This window comes from Bactrocera tryoni, chromosome 4 (genome assembly GCF_016617805.1).
Source record: "Bactrocera tryoni isolate S06 chromosome 4, CSIRO_BtryS06_freeze2, whole genome shotgun sequence".
NCBI classification, from domain to species: Eukaryota; Metazoa; Arthropoda; class Insecta; order Diptera; family Tephritidae; genus Bactrocera; species Bactrocera tryoni.
In genome coordinates, this window is record NC_052502.1 from 26,890,441 (window position 1) to 26,904,072 (window position 13,632).

The window sequence follows — 13,632 nt, forward strand, 5'->3', positions numbered from 1 at the left end:
TATTTTTGAGTGGCACAAAGCATCCAGTGAAGGTCATGAAGTCAATGCCTAGGTTCGTACCAAAAAACATGATTGTTTTGCAAAATCGACGTCGTAAATAGGTCGCAAAAGAAATGCTTGACAACGACCCTACATTCACCATACGCAACAATAGTGGTGATGAGCCTTGAGTTTATGAATAAGACGTCGAAACTGTCCATCAATTTGTCGAATGGCACTCTAAAAATGAGCCGTAAATGAAAAACCAAAATTGTTACAGAGGGCAGCGAAGGTCATTTCAGTCGAAGCTTAACCTTAAGCATTGGCATATATTATTCTATATATCGTCACCTAAAATGCAAAATAACGTATCATCAAAAAATTCGAAATTGAGTGCTTCATTGATTACGATCCCCTACTTCAAATTACATACATATGTCCAACATTTTAAGGTTCTGCTATCAGATATAACCCAGTTCGAACCAATATTTAAATTTTGTTTCACTTATGTTTCTTTTTATTACGTGTTTCATTCCTTCCTCTGTAAATTTCCGAAAAGGTTGTTACGTTATTTTGCATTTCAGGTGACGATATGTTTTTGTCAGTCCAGGTAAAATTTGATCATATTTTATTTCTCATTTTATTTACTATTTTTGAAAAAAAAGCTTTATAATACAAGTATACTATATGCTAAGAAGTTCGGTGTTTTTTTTATGAACGTGATGTTATCTTATTATTTGGCATTTTAAGTGGCAATATAAACAAATGATAATTTTATTAATTTGATAATACCAACACCGTCAAGGCACACCCCACTGGCAACGGACATGAGCTTCCATATAAATGCAATATTAAATTTTCTCTGATAAGCCGTAAAAATAGTGTGTGAACATTCCTCAGCTCGACGTTACTTCAATTTTTGTAAAATAAAATATGTATCATATATTTTATATACTATATATGCACATACATAAGTACGTATTACAAATACATGATACTCGTACAATGGGGGTATTGTATTTCTAAGCAATTTGTAAAGCCATAAAATAATACATTGTACGTGAACAATCGCGGGAGAAATAGATTTTACAATAGCCAGCAGTGACAATAAAGCAACAATATATGTATGTATACATATATGTATATATGCATGATTGTTGAAATATATAGTATAAATAGGAGTTTTTTGCTCCTGATTTTGAGTGTCTTTCATGTTCAAAGTGTCATAAATCAAATGATGAAAACCTCATTTTCATGTATTTACAAGATAATACAGCACCAAAATAATGTACATAGTATATACATATGTATATATAAATGTATGTATATGTTAATAAAAAGCATTTCTTATATTCTCTGCATATATGTATGTATGTATGATATACATACTTATTTGGTTTTGTTGCGCTATATATAACCAGTTGATAACATCACACAAATTAATAAATAATTCTGCAAGAAGTCTAGCATAGTGACATATTTAAGGATTTACAAGTTCACATACAAATGTATATACTTACATATATACTATGATATGCCATATATGTATGTATATCTGTACAAAAAAATTTATAATCATGCTTGAGTGCAGAGACTTTAGACACTGCCTTAATTAATATACGGTTTATTTGTATAGCAATTAATTTTAATAGCATTAAATGCTGTATTTATTTGTTTCGCTTCTATTTGTTATATTTTTATATTTAGCATCCTTAATAATACATTTTATGTTTAAGTGATTGGTCAATATATTGCTAGGTTAAGTAAAAACAAATCATTAAATTTTTGTTGATTTTTGATACATGGAGCTTCTTCTTTTGATAACATCATTGCGTTTTATAAGTTTTATGACATCTTCGAAAAACTGGCGATTTTTTGAATGGACCTTTTTCAAGCAAGAGCACTTAGAGCCTTGACTTTGTCTCCAACCGAGTGATCCGTGTTAAAAAAATGCTTTGCACTCCTATTAAACGATTTTCGATGCTTGACAGTGGATTGTTTATAAGAATATGAAGCGCAAGAGATCACGGTCTGAAAAGGATGAAATAGCTCAAGCCACTTCGAAACCCGATAGTCACCAAAAACGGTTATGTCGTCAGTTTGGTGGGATTTCAGAAGGGTCGTTTTTTTTGAGCTTTTGCCGAACAATACCACGATTAAACGTGAAATGTATTGTGATTAGCTGGGCAAATTGAGTGATGTAAGCATATAGAAGGGTCCAGAATTGATCCATAGAAAATTTGTAGTGTTCCACTAAGATAAATAATGCGAGACCTCATACAAGTTTGAGGACTTCTCAAAAGTCTTTGCATCTTAAATACGATGTGCTAACACACCACCTTATTCTTCGATTGCTTTGTGAAAAGCTGGTGGTGTTCTAAGACGTTATGTACCTGTATCCCTTTGACCGCTTCGACAGCTATACCGGTTTTCAATAAATCCTGTGCTTGCTTTGTAAATGTCACGTTGGAATATGTGAGTGATGAAATGATTTGATTGGAATGATCCAGAATTTGAAGTCAGAGTATTTTGTCTATACGACAAATTGATAATTTAGGGGAGAAATTAAGCAGGATGATGTGATATTTCGAAAAACTTATCAAAACGACATATCGAGTTAAAATACATTCGAAAACCAGTACCTTATTTTGTGCTTCGCTATAAACAGATAGACTGACAAGAGAATCTTTTATATCGTGTCGTTTTGTATGAGAGGATACACCCTAAGTTTTTGAATTATTACTTTTCCTATTAATGTACATATATTATTTATGTTTGATTTCTAACAAATTATTAACCTCATTTATATGAAGTACTGTTTTAGCCATCATTAATTCTGTTGGATGTTTGCCAAACTAAAAGCAAGATCTTACAAGTCATCGTATATGATCTGTAGAGTAATCTCTTAATATCGCACAAGGTGATACACACACATACGTACCTTTTATATTGATCCAATTTTGTAAACAAAACATTAAATTGAAATACATATATGTATGTATATGTTCATTTGTATGTATGTATAAGTACAGCCAAACATACCTTTGTTGTCTCTCAGTTTAGCGTGTGGTTAATAATTGCGCCGTGACTATGACAAAGGAAGATGGTCTTTATTTTTGTATATAAATACATATTTTTCCCAACAGGTGAAATTAACATTAGAGTATTCCTAATTTCAATTTTTTTTTTTACGAAATTGAAGTCAATGATTTTGTGTTTAGAATGTGAATTACATATTACTTGCCTGTAGTTTGACCTTCGTAGAGAAATTTTATAAATCAGTGCCGTTCAAAAATTTCTCGTAAACTGATCAGCTGTATGAAAAATGTTTGTTATCCAATTTTTTACCATACTCTTTGAATGTATACGATTTTCCCCCTTAGTGAGTGTAAAATGTAACAGCTAAATTCTAGTTTAAATCTAAATTTTTAAACATATGCTAATTGCCATTTTCTCAGTGCCTGGTTAGCAGCTATCTGTCAGTTAAGTTCTGTTTAACTTAACCAAGGCTGGTTCTTTCGGTAAAGAACCTTTTTTTTAATCAGAACTTAACTGACAGATTGCTTCTAACGAGATATAGAGAAAACGGCCCTAAAATATATACCAGTGTATACCACCCTTATGTCCACTTAACACCTTCGTGTCTGTTCAAACACTTATTTATATTTTGGCGCCGCATTGTTATGCTCATTGCTTTGTCATTAAAGAGCAGCAGATGTGTACTCGCACTGACTATACAAAATGCTCGTATAAATCGCAAATTCATTGTGCAGTCAATTACCTTTGAATGTGAATTCTTTGCATTGTCTAATTCACAAATCGTTTGTTGACTTATTGACATATAGTACCTACAGCACAATGTGTTTATTTGCCAGGTGTGTTTGAACATTAGGGTGGGAATGCGGATTTTTTTTACAAATTTTCGTTCAAACTCGAGTTTAAGTTTTAGTGTTCAATGAGTTGCTTAACTACAACTGACTTTTACTATCAAAAAGCCAACAGCAAAGCCATTTTTAAAAAATTGCAATGTACCATATTTTAACCTAAAGTCGTGTAGGTCCTGGACTTTAAGTAAGTTCAGCTCCTTCTAACATCGAGCTTTTACAATTAGGTTCGGTGCGTTCAGTTTGAACAACATAACCACCGAATTAATATTTTAGAAATTAACAGATGAATTTATAACTACTATATACGATATGAATCATATTTTGTCCATCATACGTATATAAATACTCACCGGGTTTCAATGAAGTTCTACTGAAAATTTTAGCATATTCGGTTCCGTAAATAAATACAACATTCTTAATATCAATGGACGTTGAAGTATATATAGGGCGTTTTTTTAAAGATAGACAATTTCTTAGCAATTGCTGCGAACCAATGATCTATACATCGTTAAAAGTAGAAATAAAATCACCATTACTGTCAAAGTCAGTCCGGAAGATTCGCGGGTTTTGGTTTTTTTTGTAGTGAATAGATTAGCAGATGGTTGCTATAAGAACTACAGCGCGTGAATCTATAATTTGTTTAACGAAATAGTTTTGACCTAATCATGTCAAGAAAAAGATCTTTCTATAGGCCTTCCATCTTGTATGATTTGATATCTTTTCCTTCTTTATTGGCGTAGACTCCGCTTACGCGGTTATAGTCGAGTTTACAACAGCGAGCCAGTCTTTTTTTCTTTCCCAAACGTTGTCAGGTCCACCTGGTCTTTCCAACGAAGTGGGGGTTTTCCTCTATCTTTGCTTCCCCCGGCGGGTACGGCGTCGAATAATTTCAGAGCCGCTGTCTCTTAATTCGCTGAACTACATATGTCACTGACGTCGTATATCTCATACAGCTCATCATTCCACCGAATGCGGTATTCGGCGTGGCCAATGCTCACAGGAGCATAAATCTTTCGCAGAAACTTTCTTTCGATAACTCGTAACGTCGATTCATCAGATGTTGTCATCGTCCATGCCTCTGCACTATTTAGGGGGACGGGGATGATGAGTGACTTTTATAATTTGGTCGTTAGACCAACTATTTGTAGTGATAAATCGTGTTGTGCTTTGAAAAAATATAGAAATCCGGATCGACAGGAATTTTTAAGGCGTTATAAAAAATAAAATATTTGATTCAAACTTTTTATAATTTCAAGTATACATACAAATGTATTTTACAAAGATGTTTTGTAAATTTCAAAGGAAAATATTCAAAACTCTGCCGGCAGTCATTCGATAAAGTGCTTCCGCGTAGAGTTTTAAGTGACTATTGCTGACCTCGAGCGCGCACCTTTTCAAGGCTGTATATCCAAAACTATTAATATTTAGAAAAATATTCTTGAGATGCTGTAGAGTTAAATAAGGCCATAATATAATCGATTTTTTTGAAGTTGCGAAATCTATGTAACCACTTCATTGACTCAGTCGCGGTAATCATATGCATGTTAGAAATTCTGATCAAATATTAAATGCAATAAAATTTGCAAAGTTGAAGTTATATACCCAGATGTGTATGGACCAGTACATACCTCAAATTTCTTAATTCTATGCAACCATATTTTATAATTAATTCCGCCATAAACAGATAGTATATTTTGTATTTACATATACACTACCCGTACATGTGGGTGTTTTTAATTCGATATTTATACCATAAATTTATATTTAGCGCACAAATGCATATGAATTATAAATATTTATTTCGAATCACTATTGCACTTAAATATATCTAACTATATCTATTTTCTATAAAATAAGACACTTGAATCTTTTTACCAATTTCATTAGGGTTCTATTTAATTTTTTAATACACTTGTGAATATTGAAAATTTATTGAATAGAAATTTACTCATTTAAAAATTAATGTTTGGGATGCCGGCAATTATCGACCGATCGTTGCGATATTTTAATTTACAGATAGAGATTGTGCGGTTGAGGTCAATGTCTTCATAGAACTGATAAAGCCTCTCATTCTATATTCAAAGATATTCATTAAGGTTTACAAATCTTTCGAAAATTTTTTTTAATCAAAAAATTAAGTTTTTGAACAATATAATGATGTTATAAAAACTCTCGATGGTGCGAAAAAATTTTAAATTTTTAAATTAAAAATTTTTCTTAAAAAATTCTGTGCGGGAAGTTTAAAAAATGTAACTATGTAGGAGCGGATTGAAATGCGCCAAAAATAAAATGTCTAAATAGTTTTATATACTATCTATTATATGTTTTTTCAAATTAATATTGTTCCAAAAACTTAGTTTCCCAACAAATATAAGAAATTTGTGGTATTTTTGGGTAAATTATTTATTTTTAATTTTATTTCGATTACTATTTGACAACATTGATTTCAATAGATATCTTATAAGTAGATAAACATTAGCACTCTGGCAACATTTGTTTAGCGAAGTAAGGCAAACAACGATAAATAAATAATAAAAACGAAAATTGCAAAGTAAAAAACATCAGCTGTTATAAATAAACAAAAGATAAAATGAAAAGGCAATAGCAACACAATTTTCAAAGCAAAGTCAAATAAATGTGAATTCGTGTAAAATTGTTTACGATAAATATCTATATTTACTTGCCGAACGTCATAGGAAAATATAAATAATAAGTCAAGATAGACTTTCAAAATAGATTTTATTTTTGCTGCAAATTAATTTTTAATCTGTTCCCGACGACGGTTGACATTTCGAAAATTTCACTTCATTTCGGTTTCTCTTCAGAATCAACAAGCTGCAAAAATTTAAAATATAAATAATAAAAATTTTTAAGTGAATTATTGTGCCTTAACCTAAATTCTCGTTTGTTGCATAAGTGAAAATCAATTAAACATAAAAAATAGCTGCATACTATACAACAACAACTAGTGAAAAACGTTAATATTAATATAAATAATAAAGATGAGTCTACGCGGTGTACACGCACTGGATTCCACCGATTCGATTGATATACCGGAGCCGCGCATCAGTCGTTACCCCTTTGTGACTACGCATCGAGTTATGCGGTCTATATCGGGACCCGGAGCCCTAACGCCCAGTATGTTTTCTTGTATTGTGAATTATGTTTAAAATTTTTTTCTCACCTTCATATTCTTCAATCCTTCTTTACTTCATCAATTCCTAGCATTTAGTGTATCTTTTTCGGGTAGTTATATTCTACAAAGACTAGCGATTATCATAAAGCATTTAACAAAAGTTATATTATCAAAAGCAAGTTGGCTGCCCATACATGTTTAAATACATATGTGTGTATGTATATATGTTTAATAAAACTTACTTATCAATTGCTGTCTTATCAGTTGTGACAGTCGCTGATCACAAACATTAAAGCTAAAAATTCCATAATTCACAGCAAATAACATAAATGAAATTGGCAATTGAAAACAAACCTTGCTACTCTCGTTTTCGTAATTACACTAGGGTGGTTTGATTATTCGCGCACTAAAATTTTCTTATATTTTGTTACCGTTAATTGAGGAATATACAAAGAAAAATTAAAAATTATGATTTTATATTATTATTATTATATAATACCTTATGCCTCTTCGTTTTCCGTGTTTTCCGCGCTTTAGATGATTTTTTTTTAATGAAGCCTTTCATTTAGTAAAGTACTAAGAATGTAAATTTGCAGAATTTAATTTCCTTTAATAATCAGCGATTTATTTTGGATTAATCTGGATTTCCTTGATCCCATAGTGACTATGGCATAGTCCATATCCATTATGACCCCCGAAAAAGTATCTGGTGCTGAGGCAGATTTTTCCCCAAAATTATGCAAAAATCAAAAGAATAACAACTATAGATAAAAATAGCCAATGACCGCCTTCCCCAAAAAGTCGTTTTCTACACTTTAGCGTGACTAATTAATAGAAATTATTATCAAAAATCGTTTTCTTTCAATCATTATATGTGACTTGGTCTACGAAAAGGGGGCTTAGGTGTAAAAAAAAAGGAGAACAATTAATGAGATAACGAGAAACTGACGATTATTTTTAACAGCTTTTCCCAGAAAACTAGTTTTCGCACGTCAGCCCCCTTTTCGTAGACCAGGTCACATAGTATATAAAAATATTTTTAAGAAGGTTCTCAAATTTCATTGATGGCTTGTGTGGTATTTTTCCCTTTTAAATGAAGCTTAAAATCTCATTTTTCCAACATTATGTAGTATGACACAATGTGATAGGTAGCACTGGAGATAAGCGATTAGACTATATATTTTAACCTCCCCTTTAAGTCATAGGTTCCGCAAGAACCCTCTCCTTGATTCTCTCTATTTTTTTCTTTAATTTTTATGGAAATAACTTAGTTTTATAATTAAAATAGGAACTTTTCTTCAACTCTGATGCAATATTGATTTTTAATGTAACCATTTGATATGATGTGATATCATTTAATTTGCAAAGATATGATGTGATTTCATGTGATTTGTTGGATGTGCCAGTATATGTACTTTGTGAAATAAAATATTTAAAGATGATTTGATATAATGATAAAAAATAATTGATAAGAGAAGATTGGATTTTTATTTTGATCACGTGATAATGTTTTGTTTTGATATGATGCGATGCGGTATGATGTGTTATGGTAGATCCTACGTGGGGAATTCTTGAAATTATGATCAAATGATATGAATGAATTAAGATGTGTAGATGCATGTTTTAAATGTGCTTATTTGATATGATCTGATCTGCACATTATCTGTCATATTTTTATGTAGTTTGTGTTAGAATGAGATGTAATCTTTGATATGACGCGACTTGATTTAAATATTAATCACGTGTTGTGATTGGTTAGATAATATGATGTAATTCGATAGATGTGATGTGACATTATTTGTTTTAATATTTGTTTTATTCAGTGAAAAGAGGAAGTAATAATGATGAAAAAATATTTATTTTTTAGTATTGTATGATGTAATTATGCGATTATTATTGGATGTGCATGGATTTTTGTGTTGATGACGTGATATGCTATGATTTGATTGGTTTTTGCGATGATATAATTAGAGTGATATCATCATGCAGCGACGTGACGTGTGCTGATTTGACGCTGTGATTTGATTGGTTTTTGCGATGATATGACTATACCATGTCATAGTATAATGAGAGTGATATCAATCGTTTAATGGACCGATGTGACATGTGACGTGATATAATGTTATAAATTGGATATGTACATTGTGATGAATAGTTATATTGATTGTGATATCATACTATTGAAGCCTAAATATGTTGAGTTGTTCTATTGAGATATGATATGACACGTTATATGATATGATTTGAGGCGATGCTCTCATAGAATTAGATGGCTTAGATATTGCTTGAAATTGCAATTAAAATTGAAATTTGGTTGTTATGTATTAAGAAAAAGTGTGTCACGTGTCTTATACTATTCTGAAATTCTTCTTCTCACACAATTATTTAATTTAGTATCATATCTTACTATGTCGAAGTGATATACTTTTATTTGACATGAAGCTGTGATTTGATACGAAGTGTTATGTTTATAGGTCATAAGTATGACAAATGCTATTTTTTTGTAAAAAATTAAGGCATTTTTATTTTATTCTATAATTTTAATTTCATTAACTGCTGAGAGCTTAGGACATAACATTAGGACAATAATACAATTTCGATTATTATATAAAAATTAAGTTACAATAGTATTTTTACTAAAAGTATTGCAGATATTCATTGAATATATTTAATTTCGATTTCTATTCCTATTATTATTTATTCTGATTTCTAAAATATTTTCCATAATCTTCAAAAACCTAAACACGGCTTTGATTAAACTTGCGCTCCAAAAATAGGCACACTAGGTCAATAGAACCATAGGCAGATTATAAATATACAGTTTGTTTACCCGAGCGCATTTCAGTCTCTTTCAACTGTCCAATTGTCTATGACGCCGGCTTATCACTCGAAATCATCTGCCCAACAGCAAAATGCACTGGAAATAGAACACACTACTCACTTTGTAGAGATTTTGTATGGAACCAAATTAAGTTGTTTTGTTCGTAAAAAGAGACGTATTAGTTACTTTCGGTTTTCAAATCGATCAGCAGCTTCATAGAGCTTGGTATATTTCCAAATGAATTTCAATCGAATGGATTCGACACATCGCCTGCTGGTCGATGCCAAACTTTTCGGTTTCCCGATTAAAGGTGAGCGGCTATGCAGGCAACCGTACACACATTGAAGTCGACTGTCAAAGTTTAGCGGTGAAAATTAATTAATGAAAAAAGAAAAATGTTGATTGATGTTAGGATAGCGTTCTTAAAGGTGTCCTATTTCGTTTTACAACTAACGCTTGGTAACCAATTACCAGCACCACGACCCACCACGCCGCCGGGCCAACATTAGTCAAACCAACGCGAAAGTTGAGAACACAATGCGAGAAAACAAAACAAAAAGACCAGCTACCAAATAAAGCAAAAACACGCAAAATAGTTGTGTTGTGTACTTTTGCCAGCGTGCGAGGTAATGCCTGTGTAATACTTAATAGTGCCACCACATTGCCGTCAGAGACGTCAGAGCCGTCGGTAGTAGTGATATATTGATTTTCATGCCAAATGTGGGCTCTCCGCTTGTAGCTTCGTACCCTCGTGTGCAGCTTTGCCCGCAGCGCCATTAATTTGAGTGTTGGCTTTAATGGCGCTCGCTGGTGAGGGGTGAGAAAACTAGGCCAACAACAATTGTGGCAGTAATGAGCTGCAAAAGTACTTAGATTACTCGTATCAACTGGGTGTTGATCAAACACAGCTGCAGGATGCGTTGATTACAGCCAACGGTCCTTTGCACTAATTAAGATGCAGAGCCGCAGGAGGCAGGCACAAGCTTCGAATTACTGCGGTAGCTTTGAGCGTTTAATTTCCTCTTTTAACTCACATAAATACACTTTGTTCATTATATAGATACTTCATTTATTTACTCATCAACCACTTTTTTTCGTTTCAGGATCGGATTCGCCCACCTCCACCGCAGCGGCACGTCTATCGAAGACACCTGTACCCGGTGAAGTTTCCGAAGATGGTCTTCCGAATGAAATTTCCGCACCATATGAGGTACCACAATTCCCTATCGAACAAATTGAGAAGAAATTACAAATCCAACGGCAATTAAATGAGGCAATACCCTCGAGGTGAGTGTCATTGTGCATTATAATAGTTTGAGGATCTGCGATAAGCTTTTGCGATTTAAAAAATGAAATACATGTGTGGTGAAAACCTTGTAGTATTTCTGTACCATGATTAGAGATTTGCATATCGGCTTTAAATTCATTATAATAATTACTCTGTTGCGTTATTTCAATATCAGCCTAAATGTAAGCCACGGGATTTTTAAGCTATTAAGGGTAATTATATTCACTTGGTACTTTTGAATTTTTGAATGCATTTTGAGCAGTATTTAAGGGAGAAATTATCTCTCCTGGACTGATAACTGTAACTTTATAGTCAAGTGATTTTCGATGTTGAGAAAGAGAGCGTTTTAGAGAAAAGCATACAACTCTCATGCATCGACCGCCAAAATCGGGACATATTTGGTGCTAAAATGAGCTCTTATCTATAGTTAAAAGGGTGATAAGAAATGCTCTATATTTGAAAGTATCAAAACAAAAGAAAAAACACAACTTAGCTATGCTTGAAGAGAAACAAGATTACATTTTCCATTGGAGCGCAAGATCGGAAAATCTGATTGGCGCTACGATGTCTTTTCAGATGGAAATAGTCTGATAGTATGTGCGAACTGCAATTTTTTAATACTAATATGAATGAGAGCACGAATAAAAAAGTAGTGGAAACTGCTTTTCTCCATTTTAAAAATTTGTTTGGAACTATGCACGAAACGTTAAACCACCGATTTAACTGACCGGGTGTTTACGACTCATATTGATGGGCAAAACCGCAATTTTATGCAATAATCGCCATACTCTCTAGACATCCATATAATCGAAAACGTGTGGGGATAGTTGGTTCGAAAACTTACGAATCTGGCTGACAATATTCCACTAATTTGAATCGCCACCCAATCAGATCTTTGACATTATTTTTCAACAATGCGAGATCGACTAATTATGTGCTAAACTGATGAAGCGTAGTGTAATAGGTCAATTGAAAAGTCCCCAGCCTACCATAGTAAAACACATTTTTTTTCAAAATTAATTATTTTATTCAACGTACGTTCCCTTCAAAGGTGATACGCTGATTATAGCGTAGTACGATTACCTTTTGCTTCAAAATAGACCTCATTCACGGCGATCAGATCTTCTCTTTGGAGTAAAATTATGAAGCCATGTTTCTCATGGCCAAATATTTGTGAGTTGTTCAGTTGATACCTTTAGAGTGCCTGCTATCTCGAAAAACTTCACTTTACGGTCATCAAAAATAATTTTGTAGAGTCTTGATGTTTTTGTTCACCCTCTTCGGTGCTCATTTCACCACGACTAAAGTTAACATACCAATCCTTTATGATTGTTTTCCCTTATGCAGAGTCCAAATAATATTGATCAATGCAAACCTTGGCTTCAACAATATTTTTCCCCTAAAAAGCTATGCTTTATTAACACACGAAGTTCATTTTATCCACTTTTTTAAAAAAAAACAAAGGTTGTTTCACTCAAAATGATATAATACTCAAACTAATCATCCGACAGCTGTCAAATTTATACACGCGCTTTTTGAAAGTTAGGTCAAACTAAAAACATATGGATTTAATTCTAGTAGCCCATCTATGTGCCATGCCGGAGACTTTTCAATTGACCTTTTATATGCACCTTCTATTTAAAAATTACATTCAATGTACGGAAGGCATATAGGTATTATTCTTGCCAATTATTCATTGAACTGTTTGCATTAGAGTCAAGATTTTGTAATTTATACGATAATTTGTTAAACTAATTGACATACAGGCACATAGACAATTAATGTCTTTCATTACATTTCCTCTATGGGAACAGTTTGATTAAATGCATAAACATTTTGGATTACAGACGTTTCCAAGCGATTGTGCTGTCATATGTCTTTTATTTATTGCGTAAAGGGAATACTTGTATATTCGACTTTTAATCTGCGAAAGATCTTGTGTCAATTAAGAAAGAATTATGCGTTATAATTTTTTTTGATTGTGTCGCTAACGGATAATCATTTTTAAGAATTAACCCAAAATGAATTAACTTTGTGGGTTTAAAAAATTAAGAGAAATACGTTTCTTAATACGACGTCTGCGCAAATTTATCTTTTTTAAATCTTTAAAGACATAAAAATGTATGGAATAGCATCCATCCTAAAATATTGTTCTTTATACGGAACATTACCTTTTCATTAGTGTAGATTTTTGCAACTATCTAAAACCAGAGAATGAAAATAACATCTAATCGAAATTGACTTGGACTGTAAAAAAAAAAAAATCGACCAAACTTTTTTTAACGCCTTTAAATTAGGCTCTTTAGCCAATACTGGCATGCCAACGCTTAATCCAATTTTCTATACACTTATTTAAACCCTGTTGTTGTTATTGTAGCGACAGAATTCTGCTGGGTTGACAGTCCTTGGCGGGTAAAAACTCCGGATCCGTTCCGGTTGCGAAGACCCGACTGTCGTAGGAACGGTTGTTATAACCCTCGGCTGGGGTACCTTCAGTGATTTTTTTTCGTTTCTACTCATT

The 13,632-nt window shown here is 32.6% G+C and overlaps 1 protein-coding gene across 4 annotated transcripts in view; it reads left to right on the forward strand.

Moving 5' to 3' along the window:
* LOC120775837 (AMP deaminase 2) overlaps positions 1-13,632 on the forward strand; it is a 47,179-nt gene that overhangs the window by 14,239 nt on the left and 19,308 nt on the right. For 3 of the 4 annotated variants that reach the window (XM_040106206.1, XM_040106201.1, XM_040106203.1), the window contains exons 2-3: positions 6,692-7,004; positions 10,927-11,110. In XM_040106206.1, the coding sequence (XP_039962140.1) occupies positions 6,869-7,004; positions 10,927-11,110 (320 nt within the window). In that variant the 5' untranslated portion in view covers positions 6,692-6,868. The remainder of the gene's footprint in view (positions 1-6,691; positions 7,005-10,926; positions 11,111-13,632) is intronic. The other variant, XM_040106202.1, reaches the window with a different exon arrangement.